At 40.5% G+C, this 23,923-nt stretch overlaps 2 protein-coding genes across 2 annotated transcripts; both read right to left on the bottom strand.

Moving 5' to 3' along the window:
• Positions 1–709: 709 nt before the first annotated feature.
• Positions 710–5,504, bottom strand: bcl2l10 (BCL2 like 10). Its single transcript, XM_050050140.1, has 3 exons — positions 5,301–5,504; positions 3,295–3,759; positions 710–1,743 (listed from the first exon to the last, which is right to left on the bottom strand). Exons 1-3 carry the CDS (start codon positions 5,331–5,333, stop codon positions 1,621–1,623), a joined length of 621 nt encoding a protein of 206 aa, XP_049906097.1. The 5' UTR covers positions 5,334–5,504; the 3' UTR covers positions 710–1,620.
• A 2,970-nt stretch (positions 5,505–8,474) lies between these two features.
• Positions 8,475–22,937, bottom strand: LOC126396053 (guanine nucleotide-binding protein subunit beta-5b-like). Its single transcript, XM_050053888.1, has 13 exons — positions 22,842–22,937; positions 21,950–22,100; positions 18,272–18,383; positions 17,130–17,266; positions 16,924–16,965; positions 14,920–14,996; positions 14,421–14,553; positions 11,181–11,324; positions 10,920–11,011; positions 10,359–10,407; positions 9,890–9,986; positions 9,474–9,640; positions 8,475–9,027 (listed from the first exon to the last, which is right to left on the bottom strand). The coding sequence occupies exons 2-13, from the start codon at positions 22,073–22,075 to the stop codon at positions 9,016–9,018; spliced, it is 1,188 nt and encodes a 395-aa protein (XP_049909845.1). The 5' UTR covers positions 22,076–22,100; positions 22,842–22,937; the 3' UTR covers positions 8,475–9,015.
• Between the last annotated feature and the right edge of the window lie 986 nt (positions 22,938–23,923).

Here is a 23,923-nt window from a genome sequence, read left to right as displayed (position 1 = left end):
TTTTGGTCTGACCCACTTGAGATCAAGTAGGGCTGTGTGTGGCTCATGAACTAAAATTAGTTTGACACCCTTGATTTAGATGAGTGAAAGCTGATTCTTGTACAAGCCAGTTTTAAAGGTAACTAGAGGTTATCTTATATTCCATAACATTATCTGGCTGTGCAACAGTAGTGACAGAAGTTTTGGAGGATTTAACTTAGTTAAAACAATACCTGTGTTTTTATATTTTAAGTTGAGTACAAGTCTAGAAGTATTGGAAGCTAAATGTACATAAATATGAAAGTACCGGTACATTAGGTGATTGTTACAGACATAAACATTCTTAATGGGACCTTTTCCTATTTTCTGTTGCATTGTTTGTTGACAGGAAGTAAGCAGGGACTAAAGCTGTTGTCCTAGCACAGAATAGCAATAACAATCTTTATTGTAGTTTATTGTAGATGTTTCGTACATGCAGTCCCTGTTGCGTAACTTGAGCACTGTGATGGTGAGAGGAGCACAGAGGCAGACAGCAGAACATATTTTATTTATGACAATATGTCTGCATATGAAAGGAGGGAGGATCATTTACTATCCATATTCCCCTTATCACTCCTCACAGGCTGCCTACACAGTCAGGGGGAAAAGCTGTAAAAGGTGACATCACCATGCTGGTTCATATTGAAAGTTAAAACCGACTTCACCGCACTCAATCACAAGAATCACAAACTCCATGATCGCTTCATTTTTATTATAAAAAACAGTGAAATAAATAGACAAACACAATGTAAAAATATAATGTTTAAGAGATCTGTTGGGAGGAGAAATGACATAGCAACGGTTTGTTCAAATAGCAATATGTTTGAAATCAGATTGGTCCCTGGTTTGGTAGATTGATATAAGAAACATTTCACAAAATATCATAGCACCGTTGTGTTGTCATGAGCGCCGCATCCAGCTCTGCTGACCCATGTAAATCACAGACATTTCACATGAATGCAGGACAGACTTGAAAACAAGAAAACAACTGAATTAGCCGTGGATCAGTTAGAAAAAAAAGGGCCACTGCTTACAGTTTCATTTCTTATAAATATAATATATTAATTTATACATTGTACACTAGAATGGCTCTATACCACATACACAACTCAGGTAAACACATGAATAAAAAGGCAGCTGACAATTTTCAAATCAAAACCAAAAGCGGTGGGGAAATTGAAATCAAGTCTTTTAGCTGCACCTCTGAAAATACAAAACTTTGAGCAAGACCATTCTGTGCAGAAACCTGTGCTTTAGTAATTAAACTGTCTAAGATATGCAGGCTGATGTCACTTACTCCAAAATCTACGAAGGCATTGAGATCATTTTTACAATCTTAAGGAGTAGGTGACAAAATGTCAGTATTACTGTGTGTGTGTGTGTGTGTGTGTGTGTGTGTGTGTGTGTGTGTGTGTGTGTGTGTGTGTGTGTGTGTGAGGGGTCTGAGTATGTGCAAACATTCAGTTGATGACTTGAGATTACAACCCTGAATTCACTACAGATTAGATTTGCAGCATCGATGTTAGAATTCAAATATCTACTTAATTGTGCCAAACGAAATGAGAACATGAATGAGGATGTGTTAAGGATGTAGATGGCTAGCTAGCGCACCAGAAGAAAGGTGAGTCCAGCGAGGCCAACGCCAGCAGCAGCAAACAGCGCTGTCTTCATGGATGAGTCCTGATTCACCTCTCTGGCACTGCGGGAGAACTTACAGAACCCCTCCTATGGGAGACATAAACAAACAGGAAATGGTTAGAAAATGTTTGTTTACTAGCAAGAGAGAATATTTATCTGCTACTTTCAGTTTTTCTGCATATACTGTAGGTTTTACACAACAAAAAGAGAAAGTATTAGCTGCCAAAATGACTTCCAACTAACAGTGGCTTAGCTGACACCTGCTGGCAATTATACGATATATTTTGGAAAATATGTCACAGTTGCTGACAGCCTTGTGTTTCTCCAAAAACACAGGAAAATATTTCCACAGAGTGCCGCTGATATCAGCAACTTTTCAAATATCCTGACAGCACAGCAGTTCTTCAAGTAAGAAAAATAATGTCAAAGTGTCAACCCGAAGTTATAGAAAAATGTGCCAGTTTCTATAGAGACGATACAGAAGATATTCAGTTTGGTTATGTTGGTTATGAACTCATTCGAGCTTCTTCTGCTCCATTAGCAAGAAAATAAAAACTGGGTAAGCCAGATGCTGTTCAGCCCCTTCAGCAGATGTACGTTTCTTCATCATGTTTTCAAACCGACGCCACACATTCGACCAGTGTGTGCACCTGCTCGCAGCACCAGGTGTTTTGCTTCTTTGCAGCTGCTTGTTTTTACAGTCATAGCAGGCTTACTTTCAATACGGCTGAAGCCAAATTCAACACACAGAAGCTTTGACTGTTACTACAAAGTCCATCTGGCTGAGCTGGTTATGTGTCTGTTGAAACCAGCTGCCAGCTGAAGAAAGGAGGGAGGTGTGTGTGTGTGTGTGTGTGTGTGTGTGTGTGTGTGTGTTTACGTGGGTGTTTGGGCGAGGGCCAGGGCAAGCCCATTCACAAAAGCAGACATTCAACTGTAGTTGTGTTCGGTTTGGTGAGGCTTCTGGGACCTTAGACTACCCAGAGTCTATCATAACTATCCCTTGATGTTTTCTCCACTTAAATATGAAGCAGGCTTGAAATGATCTTTGTCCTTTTGATTTCCAGTGGCTGAACAAGAATACAGGCCCAAACTGCCTGACAACACAGCTTTTGTTTAACCATTACAAAACTGATGATCTGAAGCCCAACACTGTTTGATCATGGCACTGAATTTACACTGCTGAGGGTTGCCTTGTTGTAGACTACATTCCTCACAATCTGGCCTATTGCTACTCTACAATTCACATAATCACAGCAGCCACATGAGATGTCTGAGCGCTCGTCTCATCGGCAAACAGTGAAGTATAAAAAGGCTGCATCTAAACTGAACCCTGACCATTTTTTAAGCCACGTTTACACATAGATCTGAATATAAAGCAGAGCAGGAAGCAAACATGATCCTATCAAACTAGGTGGTTTCCAGCACCAAAAGTTTAAAAGCAGCACTTTCGCTCTTAGGTCTTAGTGGGATTTTTTTTTTTTTTTTTTTTTTTTTTTTACAGTTCCGTTTTAAGCTGGCTCACTGCCCTAGATACAACCAAAATACCTCTCTAATCTACAATGTTTGTGCTGACTCAGCTCTGCAGTATTGCCTGTAAGAGTCAATCAGTGTAGGAGCAGACATGTTATGACCTACCCATCCTTCATTCTCCAGCATCCAGTCTTTCTTCTCCTCTCCCAGGTAATCAGCTATGGTCTCCGCCAGTCCCCTGCAGTTTCCAGGCTCCTGTCCCAGTTCCTGCCCCTGCCTAGGGTCCAGCCCAGGCTTTGCGCCCTTCTGCTCCAGCAGCTGTCTGGCCAGCACCCCGCTAAAGGTGAAAAGGGAAACAACCCTCCCCCAGTTCAAGTGTCCATCTCCCACCAGCTCCTCCATCACCTTCCTGAGGCTGGAGCAGGGGTCCGGCCCGCACTGCCTCAGGAAGGTCTGGGCAAGGGAGTGGAAGCGAGCCTGGTGCTGCGTCTCCATGTCCTGCGCCAGGCGCCTCATGGCAGCGGCTGACTCGCTGGGAGGTGGAGGTGCTGGCTGTGGGCTTGTGCAGCACAGGGACAGGTAGTCCTCTGCCAGAGCCAGGGTCTCTTTCCACAGCCCGCACGACATTTTCTAAAAGGGGAAAAAAGACAGTTCACTTAATTTAATAATGTAAGGGTGCCTGCTGACATGTGAGGATCAAGTCATTGTACTGGTTTGTTGATGTGACTGGAACAAAGAGTAACCAGTTCAGGGGTGTGAATTACAATTAATTACATTATGAATTTATCTGCCAATTGCACACTCAATTAGTCACTCTTAATCACCAGATACTGATATTATCACAATATTCAAGCCATTTAAATGTTTTGCAGAGTATTGTGATAACAGATATTGCTATATATTGCCATTTATTACATTTTTCAACCACAAATTGTCCCTAAAGGAGAACATTATCAACATCTGTTTTTATCTAAAGTTTTCAGTCTATTCTTCTCACTTCAGTCATTTATTATTGCAGCAAAATTAGTTGATAAGGCTGGAAAAGCAAGTGATTTTCATTATTCTAGTATGCTACCAAAAGTTTAATTTGTATTTTCAATAGTAACACAAAAATCTATACTTGGCACTCATGTATTGATACAATATTGCCACACAAAATATCTCCTCCACTTTTTAGTAGTTCTATACACCTCATGCCAACTGTGAAAATGCTCATCATGATTTTTAGGGCCCAAGATGTCATCTTCAAACTCCTTTTGTTTGTCAAACAACACTTTCAAACGTAAAAATATTACATTTAAATTATGTTTATTTTCACACAAAGAGGTTTTACTCAACCGTTTGATTTTATGCCAATTGAGCAATCAGTATATCAGCAGTTACAGCTTTACACCAATTAGCTGTTACCACCAATTAGCATATCATGCCATTAAAGACATTAACGTTACACACAAGATCTGCACAGTTAATAGTTAGCATTAGCTTCCATTTAGAAATAACCAGTGGCTTTATTCTCATATTACCACTGGTAGTGTTTTATGTTTTGTAAAACAAAAAGGTGGAAATAATTATAATGTATGGTGAGCTTCTGAGCCCAATTTCCTGCTATAACTTAAAATTTCAGCCAGCTGTCAAAATCATCTTGACGTGTTAACGTTATGTTAGCTAACGTTAGTGTTGAAGAAAGCTAACGGCTGCGCTAGCACCAGCGTTAACTACGGAAAAGACTTGGCTGGTGTGAATGTTAGCTGTCGGTTAATGCGAGCCGGATGATGCTGGAGACTAAATACAGCTGCGTTAACTTAATAGCCTTTCAACCCGGTGTAAATAACACTGTAATGTGAGCGTCGCATAGCGTCAATTAAGCGTGTGTTACGGGGTTTAGCCGGTGAACTTGCCGTTGGTTAACGTTAGCCGGCCCCTGCTACCTCTCCTCCGCTAACTAACGTTCCCCGTTGATCTGTCACCAGAGCAATGGAGGACACAAAGGACCACATTCACACAGGCTACGATGAGCTAGCTCAACTATGAGAGCCACATCAGCACCTTCAACGCCGTTTTATGACATTATACAAACACCTCTGCGTGGTACGAGTTTCACACTTCCAACAGTCCACACGTATAAGCAGGTAAAACAGTGTTTTCCTTGTGTAAAAGAGACAAAAGCTTACCCTCCCAGCGATATCAGACTGCTCTCTGCACATACGGACGGCGGAAGGAGAACCTCTCTACACTCACAGCTTCCCTTCAGCTGGCTGGTGCTGCTGCACTGTGGTCGTCTATGTGACTCCGCCTCCGGGTTACTGATACATATCTGCTCCACGCAAAAAACCCCGCAAAAGTCCCATCAACACACTCTGATGGGCCCCTCACCTCTCCCACACACCTCGCCCACTGAAAAGTGAAAAACAAATTAAGGCGTTATATGATATCATCATCAGGTATGACGGAAAAACAAAAGGGGCTGGAGTTAATATTTATAGTGAAGCCTAACTAAGTTCTTGAAAGGAACTGTCTTGTGAGGATTAAATACATTCAGTGGTTAATAAGGGTCTCATATATAGTTGAGATGAAAGCTTTACCTGTATCTATTTACCTGTATCTGTCAGGTGTCAGTACAACTCTAAAATCATAGTCTTTTAATGTAAATAAAAGCAACTGCAAGGCCTCATAGGGAATAATCAAAGAAACATTAATCGACTAATCAATAAACAGAAAAGTAATATGGAAAGTATAGGTCTACTTGACAACTGAGTCACTGTTGAGGTAATTTTTTAAGAAAAAGCTCCCCAAAATTCTGGAGCATCTTGAAAATGTCAGTTTTCTATCTCTGACATTTTATAGGCCAAGCAATTAATTGAATACTCAAGAACATGATCTGTAATTTTAGTTTCCCTTCTGAGTTATTAGCATTATTGTATCATTATTATTATGTGCCTCTATTATTATTTACCTTTCTTTTCTTTTCTTTTCTTTTCTTTTCTTTTCTTTTCTTTTCTTTTCTTTTCTTTTCTTCTCTTCTCTTTAACCCCAACCATGAAGTGCAAGTAGATTATGTGAGCTGAATGTGGATGTGGGGAGTGGGCAGATGGGGGGTGTTTGTTGTTGAAGATGACAGTGTACATTTTAATATGTGGTCCTGAATTTTGAAAACAAAAAATTAGTTAAGCAAAATAAACAATAATGAAAATAGTTATTATCATGAGGCCCTGCGGCAAAGGATACATGTTACAAGCACTGTGAGCTAGAGATGGAGCAACCTTTATCATTATCCTTGAACTGTGACTACATGGCACAGTTTTTGAGTATGACATTGGTTGATTTCTTTACAGAAATATGATTTCGTAACACAAAGTCATGAGTCACAGGAGACAAAGCAGCCTGAGATGATGTAAAAGAAAGATAGTAGGTGATCATAGGCGAAGGCCCAGGTGCCCAAAGTGTCAGAGGGCCCTAGCCTTCGTCTGCAAAATGTCACTCGTATTACTGTAACATATACCAACCAGGAAAACCCACAAACAGATGCATAATGACTACAACAGGATGCAAAACAACATATAAATAGACAGTCTGTGTTTCATGCTCCTGTGCAGCAGAGGTGGGGCCTTTTGCATATCTGTGCCCAGGGGTCCATTGTTTCATTATGCACCCATGGTTGATTTTCATTACAGCAAAAGTTAGTGAAATGCTCTCACACATAACATGTTTATTTAAATTCATAGATGATGTCATCTTCATTTGACCTATCTAAACTAATTAAAGGTGTCAGCTGGTGCAGGCAGGTTTCACCTCTGCTTTGAAAAGGCTCAGGGGAGCTTGTATTTTTACAATTTGGTTTCATTCATCACTGAACAGTCTCACTTCTCTCACACTCTGTGTGATATCGCAATTTGTAAACTACACACACGCACAGACAGACCGGTTCAGTGATCAGTATGAGGAAGTGAGAAAAGCGGCAGTCAAAGCAAATGCTTCAGGTAGTTTGGTGCATCTGGTGATATTTTTGGGTACTTCCTCTGCGTGGTAATACCCTCTGTCCTCTCATCCCTCAGTGCATTTTCTTTTCCTGTCTTTCACCGTCCTCTCTCTTTACCGTGGTGTTTCCCACTGGGTGTTTCCCACAGTGGCATCCAAAAAACATTTAATCTAAGTTGTCATTAAAATATAAACAAGAAAAACAGAAAGACAATACAAGATGACAAAGAGAACTGCACTCTACAAATCCCCAGATGGTGTGTGATTCATGAGATGAGCTGCCGGGAAACATAATTTCGATTGTCTAATACTGAAATTTCAGTGGGTTTCAAGGCAGCTCAGGTGGTTTTTATTTCACAGTGAAAGGAGCAAAGATGCTGCGGCTCTTTTGTTACTCATAACCTTGTTTGCAATTACTGGCAGGTCAGTTTTGGTTTTAATGGCTTTCACTACCTTTGTGTAATGATATAAAAATAGTTCATATATATTCTCAGCACTCAAGGGATGTTGTGTGATATGTAAAGTGATGATGTGGATGAGGCAGGATGACCTTTGGCCATTGTTTCAAAAAGTAAAGATGTGTAAGATGGAGATACCGTCTGATCAATAATGCTTTGAGGACACACGTCAACAAAACAGTCATGAAAACACACACATACAGTACAGTCTCCAGCGTAGGGGTGTAAAATGACATCAAGTGCTGTTATATCGGGGTAACTGTGGGCCTGCCACAACTTTTACACCTGCTATTTTTTTAAATAATAAGTGACATGAATAAAAGTTCATGCTGACTTGATGTTCACTGTGATAAGTCACATAAATCAATTGGGTTTTGAAAGTCTGCTAAAACATTTGCATATCATTCAGAGTTGTTATTCTTGACTTCACATACAAAGGACAGCCAGACATTCCTGTTGCAATCATGATGCAGTGCAACGCCCCCTGGTGGCACATAGTGAAAACATAGAGGCATTATCCAGTAGTGTAGTTTCCCGGGAGCCCAGTTTAGTTTAGTGATTTCAGGATAACTGTTTTTCTCGGGATATCTTACCAAGAAAGTTGTCTTTAAAACACACACAGAACGGTCTGTGAAAAATACTAACAGAAGACCATGATGACAGAATCATCAGGTCGCAGGATTTTTACATTTCTCCCCTCCACAGAATGCAAATTTGAGCCACTGGGGTTGAATCTAGGTCAGCTGCAATGCCAGGAGGCAGCAGTTGGATACAGCTTGTGTAGCACAATAAGTTAAATCAACGTATTTTGTTTAAGCAGAGACATGTCGGGTCACATGTATCTGTTTTGGCTCCACCTGAATATGAGGCTGTCAGAAGAGAAAACAAAAGTACGACAAACAAACAAAAAGATACTTAAACTCTTCTTTTATTTTTCTCACAAGAAATAAATCTAAGCTGTTGAGGTATTGAAATAAGAAAAATCTGTGGCTACATTAAAACAGTCTTCCTTTGGACAATCATGACAATATCTATGGCATAGCGCCACAGTGACAACATTACAGTGTGTAGACCTACAGAATGATTCTGGACGGGTTTGGTTCTCAGGAAAGGTAACAGTGAACCCATGTACATCATTTACAAGACTATCATTGACAGAGAAAACACATGTGACTCTTTACACTCACAATTATTTCCCACTAAATTAGCAATAATCTCATGATTATACAGTCAGTCATCACGCTAACAATAACAAAGATTAGGAATTGAAACTTGACTGTCTCTTCAGTGAATACCCACTCTACAGTTATGACACAATGATACAGTCTCATTCAGCAGAGACATCGTAGGTTTCTGAGCCTCACATGAAGGTTTGTATGTACACACTCCTGCAGTAGTGTTGGTTTCATAATGCTGGTGCCGTCATCACTGGACCACAACTGTGACATCAGCTCTAGGACCAAATCTGCACGAGAGAAGGGTGAAAAATAATTTTAATCACAAGTTCAACATACAACACCCCTTTTTGTCTTAAAAAGCAAATGTAAGAAAATAAATGTATTATCTTAAAATTAGGATGTGGTTAGCCACATTTTGGTGACCAGATCTTGACTGACACTTGACTCTTAAATCTGACTCCTCATCCAGTCACAGGTAAGAAGCCCAACCTAACTCATTAACAGTTATCAGATCAATGTAGTCCAATCATATATACTGGGTTTATCTGATAAGTGATAATCCTAACCCTATTCACAGAAAAGATCAGATCATAATTCATGTTAATATTTAAAAAAAAACAAAACTTAAATCTTCAAATAAATTAATTAAACACAGCTGTTGTGATTTCATGTGTGAAAAAAAAAAAATAATAGAGATGGCAAAGTCATGTTGTGCAGGGAAACTCCTGCTCACCCGTAAGGTGTTGTCCCAAGAAGCTGAGCAGAGTGCTGTGCCATCAGGTGAAACCCTGACTCTGCTGATGCGGTTCTCATGGCCAAACAGAACCGAGATGCGAGTTCCCTTCAAGACGTCCCACACGTTGATGGTGTAATCATTATAACCAGTGAAAAGCAGGCGACCTGGGGGCGTGAGGGGAAGAGGGAGAGAGAGCACAGGAGGAAGTGGGTAATTTGGAATAAGAGGAAGTAGAGACAGACAAAGGATTAGGTGAAATTATGAGACAGAGAACATATTTTCCCTTCAGTCATTAAAAATAGCTTTATTCATATGACATTACTTTTAGGAACTGCTAACTTTCCGAGTAGATGCTGATGAGTACTGCATATTCAACAAAATATCAGTGGTTCAGTGCTTTACGAACTCCTTACCACTTAGAGAGAAGTCCAGAGTAGAAGCACCAAATATAATGCTGTCCTTCTGGTAGACAGCTACCTCACGGTCAGCTCGCAGATCATAGAAACGGCACTGAGGGACACCAATAAACACGCAACAGCACAGACACAAATAGGACACACAATGATAATTTGACATCAGTAGTCTCAGACTACAGTAGGAAATATTACAGTATATCATGGCAGTTTCTAGCTTGTCAGCACACATCATTGATATTATGTATTTGTTTGTGTTGTTTCTATAGCCTACCAGTGCCACAGTGCCCCGGTCACTGAGGTCAGTGAGTTCACCACATCATCAGAGTGATTCAGAGTGAGTCCAATAAATCAATTGACTCTCTACACGCGCACTGAGGATGTCAATTTAACTATCTTGCACAGGACACATATTGACACGACCAGCAGACACACAACAACAAACTGATAAGCAGGTCATATGACTCACTGTGGCATCGTCTGAGGCAGAAGCAAATGCATCTCCACTGGGGTAGTACCTAAACACACAAGGGTAGAATGAGAGGTGCTGAACAAATGAAAATTCTTTACATGAAAGAAACTTGAGTGAGTGATTCCGCTGCTTGAGCTGCATTGCAAAGCTGAAACTTGATGTTACTGTAATACAGAAGATGAGCTAATTTCCTCAGTGTAAAAAATGAAACCAAAACGTCGCCAAGGCTGAATTATGTTCTCTTTATTTTTGCATATTTTGGTTAACATAACTCATTAGTTGGTCCCAAACCGCACAATCATTTCCTACAAATGTAGATTTAAAAGTTGTTTTAGACCAGATTCAGATTCATTTTATTATTTAAAATGATAATGTGTGCGGACACGGGTAGGTTTAATGCCTTTGTTCATTGTGCATTTTTATGAAGGTGGAATTATATCATTTAGGTCTCCATCTGTAACAGCAGTAGCATGAGTATGAGGATGTCATCTAATCTCCCACTTTACTGAAAAGAGAGGTACTGTGAGACTTTTGTTTTCATCCAACAGCTGGACTCACTTTACACAGTTGATGTCGGACTCGTGGCTCTCAAAAGACTGAATGTTCTGTCCAGAGCGCATGTCCCACACGTTGGCCTTCCTATCACAGCCCTGATAACACACACACACAAACACACACACACACACACACACACACGTTAGAGAAGGGAAACGTTACTTTGCCAGTTTCTTCAAAATGCCCGTTTCATGAAAACTCTAAACTCAAAGAGGAACACAAGTTTCAGGGTTTACACTACGTCTTTCTCTCTGCCTCTCTCACCCCAGACACAAAAGTGTTTCCAGTCTCAGACGGGGCGAGGTCCAGGGACAGGACATCAGCTGTGTGACCATGGAAACTCTGCAGAAGCTGCCCGCTCTCCACATCCCACAAGGCACATGTGCCGTCTCCGCTGGAGGTCAGGATCTAACAGACGGATACACAAGAGCGCCCACATACATGCACACATGAGCATGGGCACAACACATATGTTAAAAAACCACAAAACAATCAACAGTATAAAAAACATGAAACTAGTCACGTATGTTTGGTATGTTTTATAGCATTTCTGTAGACTTCATCTCATCACAGACTTTGTTCTCTCTTAAAAAACACTGTAGTGTGATTTACTGAAGGAACTGTGGATAAATGCCTACGGCTTAAAAACCATACAATACAACAATACACTGTACGAAGCAAAGGAGGAAGTGCCATTAACAGAGAAATTTCGATGGGTTAAGATGAACCAACTCTGTAGTCTCTTGGAAAGTCCACGATGATTAGGTGAAACTAGGCTGAGTCAGCTTTAAAATGGCACTGCTGCTGGTCATAGAAAGAAAAAATATAGACAGGAAGGTGATATTAAAAACTGGTCTCAAATTATTACAGAGGAATTGTTAACAAATGTACTGTTGGTACTTATATGTTGGTTACCTTACACATGACTTCAGCCACAGGCTTTACTTTCATTTCTCAATTTATGTCAAACCGAGAAGCGAAACAGAAAAAAACCACATGGAAATGACTGAACTTGTGGAATAATATTTGGAGGGAAAGTCTAAGGTTAGTGCCATTCATGTGATCACACTGACCTGACTTGTGTCTTAAAGAAGACAGAACATCCACTTTCTAAAGTCTGTGTTAATAATGTGGACAAGATGAATGGAGAAAAGCTGCAGAGCTCTGTTCTGTCATTTCAATCATACTAAAACACTGCTGTACACAACAATACACTACATATGCATTCACAGCACACACACACACACACACACACACACACACACACACACACACACAATACATGACAAAACCCAAAGGTCAGCACCTCCTCACTGACAGAAAACTCTCACTGTGCATCATGTACCCACACACAAACAAGCACACAAAATGCCAAAATGTCAGCGATTCCTCTGACGAAAACAGATTATGGGCACTTAGAGACACATGCAGACATCAGAGATCCCTGCTGGCTGGTGGATTAGAGAGCTCCTGCTGGATGACCTCAGGCACAAAAACACACCACATCCTGCCTGCACTGAGGGGTAGCTCCTGTTTCAACATGAATGCAATTATCAGTAAGCCACAATTACTGACACACACACACACACACACACACACACACACACACACACACACAAACACACTCACACAGATGGGAACCTCACTGATCTCACAGAGAGCCTTTGCATCAGTCTGATTCTGCTCAACACCACCTGCATGTTACCATATATTAAATACTTGCAGGGGGTTAATTAAATTACCCAGTGATCCCACATGTAAATGCCTTAATTGAGGAAGCCTTATGACTCAGTTGGTGCAAGAGCAGATCTTAATATATCAAAACTCACCAGCCAAGAGCCGGTGCGCTCCTTAAATGTTGCTCTCAGTTGGACACACACACACAGATATACGACATGTCAACCTAACTTTCCTGTTAGCAGTCTTTTAAGGCTGCTGGGACCAGTCTTTCAAAAACATGAAGGGCCAACACACTTTCTGAACCCTCAATGTAGTCCACGGCTTTGTGCTCCAAGCTCTATTTTAATGGCACAGTATAAAGGCTGTGAACGTTACAGTGTGCTCATGTGTCTTTGTGTGTGTGAGATGCAGTATGAGAGAGAAAGTTGATGCGTGTCTATGTGTTAAATGTTCAGCTCTCAGGTCAGTGTGCTCCACTCGTTCCTAGATAAAGGCCACTCAGTGTCTATTAATACACCCAGGATAGAGGACCATCACACAACCCTCTACCCCCACCCACCCCCAGACTCTTTTCTGCCCCCTCCTCAGCCCTGTCATCCATCTCCCTGTCCCCTGTCATTGTGCTCCTCTGCCTCGCTGAGAGCCAGAGCGGAGTAAATTATTAAAGCCATATATCTCAGGCAGTTTCCCTCATGTTCTCCTTTTGAGTCTGTCCCATACCTTCCCTCTGTCCTGTTGGATGATGCTGACACTTCAGCCTTAGATATAGATATATAGAGACATAACAAATTAACAATCCTAAAAAATAGTATTTGAAATACAAATATAAAACATTATATCAATTTTAGATTATTTAATGGCATTTCATTTTCATTGGATGATAAACTGCACAGAATCAGGAAAAAATTAATAAGGAGGTGATTCGTTGGTCTAGGGTTATGGTTCTCACTTCAGGTGTGCGAGGTCTTGGGTTCAAATCCCAGACGAGCACTTTCCTATCAAAATGCTACATTGGTCTTGCTAGTTAACGTTAACAGGACAGTGAATCGGGGTTTATACTCCTGCATTGACTTGACATTGTACCTATGGTGTAGCCTGAAATGAAGCGACGCAAACTTCCATTTTATTTTTGGAAACTGAAAACCATTTACTTCAGTGGAAACAAAACATTTACTTCATTTATTTAATTAATTCCTCACAAAATAGCATTTTAATTCCTCTGTGTGACCTATCCTGGTTTCATATAAGCAAATGAAACTTCGCTAGCCCCTGGTTAATTTATTCAAAATGTCCTAGGCTTAATAAAGTTAGAATGCTATCTTACTGAATTTAGCAAAAGACAGAACCTCATGAGCCGACTTTTGTTTAATTTTGTCACTGTTACACTGTCACATGTTTTATGTGTTTTAGGTGTGTTAGTTAAATCAATCTAACTTTACAGCAATTGACAGAAACTCAACACAGTGGTATAGAAACCCCACAGAAACCCAGCGTTTTGGATTCTTTGTTCACTGTGGAGGCATGCGAGAAAAACAAAGTCTTCTTCACAAATTCAACATAACATGGGGTGAATAATTGATATACAAGTGGTCATTTTGTGGGTGAAGTATTTCTTTAACATGATGTTGGTGGTTTCACAGCTGAAGCCTGTTGATTGTGGAAAGTGCATGTCAGGGTACAACGTGGCAAATATAAAGAATGAAGAATCTGTGTTTTTTTCAGTCCAAGATGAAAAATGTGTTTCAGTGATAACAGACCATAAAAGTTCCATCTATAAAATTATCTTTTTTCAAGTTACTCACAAGGCATTGAACTGGTGCTCACCTGCATGTCGGAGGAGGTGAAGGTGCATCCTGATACATAGTTGGTGTGCATAGCAACAGACTTCTTCTTTGCAGCCAAGTTCTCGTTTTTGTCCAGAGACAGCGGGAACACTGAACACTTGTTATCCAATCCACTTTAGAGGGAGATTAAAACATTTTATCTTAAATGATGGGTCACTCACTATTTAACATAAAATAACAGATAATTATTACACAGGGTTTGGGGTATGGATGACACCTAACTGATCCAGGCTGACAAAGACATGAAGACTGAGTAAAGGGAATGAACATGTCTGCCATTATGTGTCAGAGTCAGTACACTGAATTAAACATATTCCCAGTAGGATCTAATTTAGTGCCACTGAGCATTAGTAGCAGCAGTCACCAAACACACACATTTACAGACAACTGACCAAATATATTATCTCAGTTTTTGATTACTGGAAAGAGTAGCAGTTCATTAAGTCTGGGAAATAAAAAGACAAATTCTGTGTACTCACCCACATGCCACAGCACAACCCGAGGGAGCATAAGCACACGCCATGACCCACGTACACGGCAGGGATACTCCATGTTCCTGTAACACACACACATACAAATACATGTAAAAGGGAGAAGACATGAAAACAGTGTTCATGGTAATTTGTTAAATAAGAATAAACCAACTATTCTCTTACACACATGCACACACAGACAGCTGCAGTAAACCTGTACTAATAGGGATTATGTTTGGTGTGGTTCTGTCTGCTCCATCAAGAGGCATGATGGTCAGACCAGACTGCCATTTAAGTGCACTCACACCACACACACACACACACACACACACTCATTACAGGAGACAGATGGATAGATAATCTTTAAATGCATATTTCCGTGTGATCGTTGCGTCCTCTCTCTCAGAGGAGTATGACAGCAAAGGACGTACCCCCCACACCCACCTACTCAACACCAGTACTAATGGTGAGGAGAGCAGGAGCACCTGAGCATCCGAAGGAAATAACAAACACTTAGCCTTTCATAATAATGTGGGGAAGTGGGGAAGATTAAACTGAGCAGCCAAGCTACTGGCAATAAAAGTTCCACCTATTTTCTTTTTCCAAAGACAGTTTTTTCAACCTTTTGATCTATGATGATGGCGTTAGGGAAAGACATAATCTTAGATATAAGACTGTGTATATGCAAAATGTTAGAGACTCAGCCAATCTGTAGTTAGAAACATCCAACTAAGCTCAAACTCCTGTTGTCCACACAGCCATGTACACGGCCCTGCAGAAGATGTGTATGCCTTTCTGTTTTTGTGTTTTTTTCTGGTGTGTCAAATTTAACGTCACAGGTGCGCTGGAAAACAGCTTATTAAACAGTAGAAAGTGAATGGAGGCCAGTGAAAATGTTATGGACGTTTCTTCTTTTTTATATGTTATCCTACTTATTCAGTTCTTTCAAACTTGGTGCAAACTAATTTTGACAATGTTTGAGTGCTGCTTAGATGGCGTGCCAGAAAAGGGGCGAAAATTAGCGTGTCCACCCAGGTGTTGCATTTCCATCACTGCCAATTGGACCTGGAGCCAATAAATGCCTGTGATTACTGCAGGGTCATTTGTCCCAGAAGTGAATGTTGATTGTCACCTTTTCGATTTGTGAAAAAGCCAGATGTTAGGGGATGTTTGTGTTTTTTTGTGCTGTGGGAAAGGGGCTAAAATCACCACTTGTGTATCATTTAGTCACCCTGTGTTAGGTTGAATTCTTGAAGAAATCTTTGCTTCGGTCACATGCCTCCACAGTGAACGACGAATACAAAAAGGGGAAAATTCTTGATTAACTGCAGTAAAATGGAGAATGCGTAACAGCAAAACTATATCACAACATCTGTTGAAAAAGTCTCACACAGCTTGTGCACTATAGTACACGTCTCATTTATGAGTCATATGCTCAATAAGCTAGTACTTGAAACGCTACATTTTTACTAAAATGTTACTTTTTAAAGCATTTGTACATATGGCCAGTGTGTCTGGGCAAACGTATGTGTTTGAACTCTGCTCATGCATTCCGTTGAGCAGAGTTCAAACGCACACACATGCATGTGTTTGAGAAGTACTGAGCATACGACGATGGTAAACACGGCCCCCTATAACTTCAGTTCATCAAGACTTTTCTCCGTTTTTGAAATCTTAATTCATCGTGGAAGCATGCGAGAAAAACAGTTTCCTTCACAAATTCAAGTTAACACGGGGGGAGTAATTGATATACAAATGATCGTTTTACAGGTGATGTATACCTTTAACAATGGATGCCGATAGTATCATTAAATTATTAAATATGTTTGTACATTTCTAAATTGAGTATTGAAGTCACAGTTAAAACTTTCGAATAAAAATTATGGTCATGAAAATACTTCCCCAGCGATGGCACTGGCAACCCCTTAATTTATGGTAATTTCTTACTCAAAAGAATTCAAACGTTCTATTACATACACACAAAAGCACCACACAGACGTCTCTACTCACCTTATTAAGAGTGAATGCATCCCAGACAATCACTTTGCCATCCTGGAGTACAAAAACAAAATCAGCGTCACATAAAAAACAAAGAAGGTCCAAATATTATAGGGTTACATAGCATAAAATGAACATTGTCTCTTATTAGATAATACTATACCACATTTAATATACATCTGTGTGTGTGTCAGTGTGTGTGCATGTGAGCAGTGTACCTGTGAAGAGCTGACGAGGCGACGTTTGTCTTTACACCAGTCCATACACAGCACTTTATTCCCGTGACCCTTCAGCACACGTCTGGTCTTTATGGAGAGAGCGCCCACCGCCTCGATCTTCTCAGCCACCTGGTTCACTACATTACACACACACACACACACACACACACAGACACACATATTAGAGAAGAAAAATATTGTTAAACACACACAACCAATTCAGTTGGTTTTGTAAGGTTTACAAGAACTTTTGACTGTTGGCAGTGGTGAAAGAACTACTCGGATCAATTATTTATTTATTATTTATTTTATTACTTTAATGTAAAAACAAATAAAAATACTTCGTTCTAAATGTTACCTCAGTAACAACAGACTACGTAAAATGCAAATGCAGCAGAATGGTGCCTCTCTGTGTTATACAGTTTCACACATGCAAGATACATTTAATATTTCTCCCTAGTCAAATTGAAGCTGATTTTTAACTAATTGGGCAGGTTAAGCTAAATAGATAGATAAACTCAATGACAGAAATTCTCCTATGACAAGGCTCAACAATACATATTATTATCATTCAAAACACATTTAAAACAAATATTAAAAAAAGGACTGCTAAAACAGCAACTGATAAAAGCAGGTTAAAGTGTGGTGTCTATTTTAGATTGTTCAGGGAGGTTACTGCTGAGGGAATGAAGGATTTCTTGTAGATGTTTTTCAGGGCCAGTGGGACAAGTCATTATATTTAATGGGTTTTGTATGTAAAAATATTCTGCAAATAACAATTGTCACTATAACTGCATGTCAGTTAAATACAGTGTAGAAAGTACAACATTTCACTCTGAAATGTACAGTGAATGTATGAAGTGGCAGAAAATGGAAATAGTTACTTGAGTAAATGTACTTAGTTACACATCCCATCACTGACTAGAGGCAGTGTGACTCGCAGAGGAGATGCAGTCTCATCCTGAACAGGCACAAAAAGTGAGCTGACTGTGCTGAAGTCTACTTCATGTTAACTTCCCTTCACACTCTCACACAGTTAGTAGTACAAAACGTTAGGCTACATGCTGAAGAGACGAGTTAACGAGCTGCCACTTGTGTTAAACAGTTGTTGTTTAGTTGTTTGTGTCCCTTATGTCACTTACACTCTATGTCGTTGAGCTTCTTCCGCTCCTCCTCCAGCTTCTTCTTCAGACTCTCGCTCTCGTTCTTCAGTGAGGCCAAGCTCTCCCCGCCCTGCAGCCCCTGGCAGGCCATCTTAACACCAAAACAACAGCAACAAAGACAAACACTCAGGAGAGAGCGAAAGAGGAAGAGAAACGGGGAGATTTAGGGAGCGGGACGGTTGTTCAGCGGTTAGACGTTAGAGGTGGTCCTCGAGCGCGACAATGATGCTGCGCCGCGCGTGTCACACAGCTCGCGCCCTGCTTCAGCCCCCTCCTCCTCCATCCTCCTCATTCACATACATTTAAACAGGCACCACCGGCATTATGACGCTGACACTGGTGCAGCTTTTAGTCTTCTGTGTTCCCATAGTTCAGTATTTGTTAAGAGTTTAAAGTTGTTGACATAACAACAAATATTCGTAACTATTTCTGACCCTGCAGCTATTTATAATATTGCCTATTAAAGTTACACACTGGTGTCTCCCTTAAAGGAACAGTGTGTAAGATTTAGGGGGATTTAGTGACATCTAGTGGTGAGGAGAGCCTGGTCTCACTCCAAAGTCGTTGAAATGAAGTCACACTAAAGGTGCTGACACACCAAACTGACATCAAAGAACTAGCGGCGACGAAAGCCAACTGTTGCGTCGTCTACGCCGCCTCACGTCGCCCTGTGTCAGTTGAATTTGAACACACTACACAGACTACATCTGACGGCCAAGTAGCACGTACATTCTGCGCCTGCATGAGAGAGAGCGGAGTGAGAGAGTGGTACATCCTGTCAGCCGAGGTGTTTCCTATCTGTGCAGCCGAGCACCGCAGCACCTCTGGACTATTACATCCAGACGGTCCTGGTGTTTCCTCCGCAGGCTCCACTTCACCCAGCTGCCCAATAAACCCGCTGCTTCTTCCCACTTTAACCTGAATAACAAACCAGGGCTCGGTGCTCCGGTTGGATCCAAACAAAGAGCCAGGGCTAGCTGGGAGGCTAGCGGAGGCCAACTGGCTGCGGCTATCACTCCGCTAGCCGCGAGGCTAGCGGAGGCCAACTGGCTGCGGCTATCACTCCGCTAGCCGCTCCCAGCTAGCTCCAGTTTGTTATTCAGGTTAAAGAGGGAAGAAGCAGCGGATCTGTCGGGCAGCTGAGTGAAGTGGAGCCTGAGAGGAAGCACCGGTTAGCCCTGGTTTCACTACAGGCAGATTCACTCGCCACAGGGGCGAGGAAATAAAACCTGAATGGCCAATCAGAGTGATCTCTCTCACCGACAAGCTCCGCCGCCGATTCAACATGCTCAATCGGCCGAAAAGCCACCAACGCTGAAGTGCGGGACACACAGTAAAAACTAGGCCAACAGACGCTCACCGATGGCCCGACTTTGGTCGACGGCCGACCGTCGGCTTGGTGTGTCAGGGCCATAAGGCAGTGACTTTGGGTGTCAGAAACCAACAAATTAAAGGGGTCCTTAAACATCGGCATGATACACAGGTAAAATGCGGTGGGACAAGGACAAAAGTTAAGGCAGTGAAAGTCTGGGGTAGGTGGGAGCGGTGGTGGATGGGTCCAACAAACACAGACTTTCACCTGAGAGAGTGGTGTTTGTGTCCCATAAGATTCTAAAGCCAAGCCCTGTTCTTTTTCCTAAACCTAACCACGTGCTTCTGTTGCCTAAACCCAAACATGTGTGTTTGTTGTTGAATAAAAAAAAGAGACTGTATGTAAACGTTAAATTTCCTGTGAAAACAGGAGTGTATTTTGAAAGATGATGCTCATAACAGGCAGAACTTGACACGTCGTCCCAGAACGTCAACAACCAACACACCCAGGGTACCTTGGATGTCATATGTGGACATGGAAATTCCATGACCGAATATCAATATGTGACAAAGTTGGAGTGAGAATGTGTTGGTGAGGTTTACAGATTACAACCAGCTGAAACTTCTCCTGGTTAGAATCTCTTCAATGTTTGCTGTTCAGGAGGTTTTTACCTGGAGCCGAATTCTCAACAGAGGTCTCTTCCTCTCCATTACAAACAGACTAGGTTATTAAAACCAGTAGAAACACTGAATAAAGCAATTTCATGTTACAAATTATTGTTTCCTTCCTTCAGGAGTTTTTTTTACTGACAGCTGAATCATCCACAGAGGTCTCTTTCTCTCCAAAACAAACAGAACCGGTAGTTTAAACTTGTGAAAACACTGAATAAAGCAGTTAAAAAAAAATTCTGCATTTTTCCAATATTCTTGTTGTGAGGGGGCTGCTAACTACGGTTGCTGATGCAAAAACGTGACCCTATCTAGAGCCAGTGTTTTGTTTGTCCGTTCTGGGCTACTGTAGAAACATGGTAGTGCAACATGGTGATCTCCATGGACGAGGACCTGCTCCCTATGTAGGTGTAAACGGCTTATTCTAAGGTAACAAAAACTCAATTGTTATTTTTAGGATATTATACACTAAAAAAAACATACTCATAATGTTACATCCCATTTCTGCCAATATATCCCCTAAATCCTGCACATTGGACCTTAAGTTCTGCTGCAGTTGAGAGCTCCACCGCTGCTGAACCAGTCTTCAGCTTAATTAATTACTCACCAGGTTCTGATAGCATTACAAGCTGGGATCCTGTGTTACCTTAACATTGTGTAAAACATTTTAAAAAAGCCAATGTGGTTAATATTTAATAATAATATTCATCATCAGTAATGGCTTTGCATCATTAACGAGTTGCCCTTTTACACAAGTGAATGTTTTTAAGACAATATTGTGTCTGCAATTAAAACCATGAATGAATACACACATACGTGTTGAACCAAGCATTTTGAAATTCCTTTTCACCTAACAAATTAAAGCATATTTAAATGTGATCAGCTCATTTTCTCAAGGGATCATTCATTAAGGCAATGTGAGAGAGTTGACTTAAGGTTTCAGATGTCTTCAAATTATGAGTATTTTTAATAATAATCACTTTTTTACTTTACTTTAATTGTACTTTACTTGCAGAAAGGTTTCAGTATCTCCCTCAGACACACTTAAACGCTCGAATCAAATTCTTTTAGTTACTAGTGTCGAGCGAGTTGCCACAGATCAGGAGGAAGCTCAGTGGCTTGCATCGCTCTCCACAAGGTTTTCACAACTTCCTTTTTGTGTGTGTGTGTGTGTGTGTGTGTGTGTGTGTGTGTTTGAGATACATTTACACAGTTGCATGTCAAAAGGTGCTGCTGAGCAGTGTACCCTCTCTTAAACAGATGTAGCACAAAGTGTTGGTGAGATCCTTGTCAAACTAAAAATACCCTTCATATGCAGAGGCTTGGCAGCTGCCTCACAGATTGCTGTTATCATCAGATGCTGTATGTTCATAGATAAACACAACAGGAGAGCCTGTAACTTCAGGGCCACAAGGTGACTAAAGGTATAATCAGACAGACAGTATGAGAAAAAATGTTTTTGACCATTGAAGCATGTAAACATGTTATACTAGAACTCTAAACTACAGGTGTGAGTTTGTAGTGATTCAGTCTCTCTCTTTTAATTTTAGTAGATAATAAACTTGTAAGTTCCACACTACATTCATTCAAACTAAATGTATGTACAAACATTGCCACAGTTTGCAATGACATTATGAGGCAGCTGTGTGGTGATGACAAACTGAAAGCAAAACGTACCACTTCCACACAGAAGGAGCAGTAGTTGATGGCCTCTGTCTTGATGTAGATGTTCATGAGGGGACTGGCTTTCCCACAGCTGTCGCAGGGGCCAAAAGTGGCCGCCACAAACGTCTGGTCACACATGGCTGCAGATGCTCACCAACACGCCCTGTGGAGAACACAGACACAAACATAAAGAGTCATTCAATCAGCTCGACTACAGGTCGGAGATACTTTGGTTTATTTGATTTCTGTGCTGGGCTGACTACTTGGCCTGTGTGTATTTCTGTGTGTGTATGTGTGTGTGTGTGTGTGTGTGTGTGGGCCAGGAGATAAGTAGTTGGTAATCTACTGCAGACTGATCCTTCTCTGAGCGCCAGAGGAGAGGAGTGCAGCACGGCTATTCTGGGAACTAAACACATCCAGGACACACACTGGAGTGTAACACAGTGCAAATCAAATTACAGTTTAATACGAGCTTTCACATCACAGATCCTCATTTCATCTCTGCTGTACATGCACTGTAAAAATCCAGAAATTCAAACCTTTACGAGAAATTGAAGTTCATTGTTGTTACATTATAACTGGTATTATACAGTGTACAAAATGTATATATGATACAATAAAATGTGATATTATGATGTTATATTAGCCATTTGGACGCCCAAAACTCAGTTCATCATAAGCGAACTTGTCACTACTGTTAAAAGTAATCATATTTTTTGTACAACATGTACAGAACATACCTGAGCAGAAACTGGACAGATTACCCACTGCCAAACTGCATCCAGACTAATTTATAACAAGTTATAAAGTCTACAATCTCTAGTCACATCTAAACAACAGACTCCACAGGTTGAACCCACAGGCTAACACAAAAACACTAACATCAGTTTGTAAAAAGTCTCACCTCACAAGAGAATGTTTTCCCCTCTGTACAGCAGGTACTTGTCCCTGGAGAACTAAGTTGAGTTTTTCCAGTGAAGAGGATTGTCAGAGAAGGAACAGTAAGCTTCTTAGTGAAGTGTTTAAGCTGCGACTCTGCTCTCTGCATTACCTGTGCGGCCCGGAGAAGTTACTTTCACAGTCTAATCCAGTGCACATTATAGAGTTAATATTTTTTAAAATCACTTAAACTGCATGCAGTGTAGCCAAACCCAACCCTTTTCCCACTGAATTTTAGATATTCATATTTTAAATATTATTATATTATAATAATTTTTATTTATTTTATGTCATTATTCCTAATATTTTAATTTTAAATATTATAGCCCTTACACTGTATTTATTTGGATAAATCTTTTGAAAGCCATATTTACTGTTATTACATTTTAAAATATATATATATAATCTGTCATGTGTAAATTGTTAAGGATTGTTTATTTAAAATTCCACATTGCCAAGAATAAGTCTGACAAAGAAGTGCTATTCCCTTAATTATATTTTGTATAAACACAGTCAATATATATTGAATATATTGACTTAATCCCTTTATTTTATTTATGTTGTGTTGTTTATTATTCTTCACAATTGAATTTCATTCATTTTGCCTGTAATAAAAAAAAATGTAAGGATGTTGAATCTAACGTAGTTGTAAAAGTACAATATTCTCTTCTGTGATGTGGTGAAGGACCAAAGATTTTAAAAAGGATGAAACGAAACGTTTTAAAAAATCTTACTTGTGAGTTTAACCTGTCAGCTACTGGTTTCTCCTGTAATGGCGCCCTCTTGTGGACACGAGCAGAACTACATGCAGAGCTGACATTAAAACATGAGTACAGTATTTTTACCTCTAATTTTAAACTTAGAATTTAAATTTATTTATCCAATATATCAACCCCACTCGTTTTGATTTAATTTCATGTATTTAATTTTATGTGTATGTTTGTCTTGTCTCGTCTCGTCTCGTCTCGTCGTCCTCTGCTTATCCGGGTCGGGTCTTTGCTGAAGCTGCTGCCCCCGCGACCCGGGTGTATGTTTGTATTTTTTTTT

This window comes from Epinephelus moara, chromosome 1 (assembly GCF_006386435.1).
Source record: "Epinephelus moara isolate mb chromosome 1, YSFRI_EMoa_1.0, whole genome shotgun sequence".
NCBI classification, from domain to species: domain Eukaryota; kingdom Metazoa; phylum Chordata; class Actinopteri; order Perciformes; family Serranidae; genus Epinephelus; species Epinephelus moara.
Note: the sequence above shows the minus strand (reverse complement) of the source record. Positions and strands in the feature narration are given on the sequence as shown.

What these genes read in the sequence shown, in the direction of transcription:
- bcl2l10 (XM_050050140.1), bottom strand. Translation starts at nt 5,333, where the DNA reads ATGTGCAGAGAGCAGTCTGATATCGCTGGGAGG. An exon ending in AGTCTGATATCGCTGGGAGG is followed by an intron (nt 3,760 to 5,300) that starts GTAAGCTTTTGT and finishes TTCCCCTTTTAG; the next exon opens with AAAATGTCGTGCGGGCTGTG. An exon ending in TGCTGGAGAATGAAGGATGG is followed by an intron (nt 1,744 to 3,294) that starts GTAGGTCATAAC and finishes TGTCTCCCATAG; the next exon opens with GAGGGGTTCTGTAAGTTCTC.
- LOC126396053 (XM_050053888.1), bottom strand. Translation starts at nt 22,075, where the DNA reads ATGTGTGACCAGACGTTTGTGGCGGCCACTTTTGGCCCCTGCGACAGC. An exon ending in TCACCTCCTCCGACATGCAG is followed by an intron (nt 11,325 to 14,420) that starts GTGAGCACCAGT and finishes TCCGTCTGTTAG; the next exon opens with ATCCTGACCTCCAGCGGAGA. An exon ending in TCCGACATCAACTGTGTAAA is followed by an intron (nt 10,408 to 10,919) that starts GTGAGTCCAGCT and finishes TTGTGTGTTTAG; the next exon opens with GTACTACCCCAGTGGAGATG.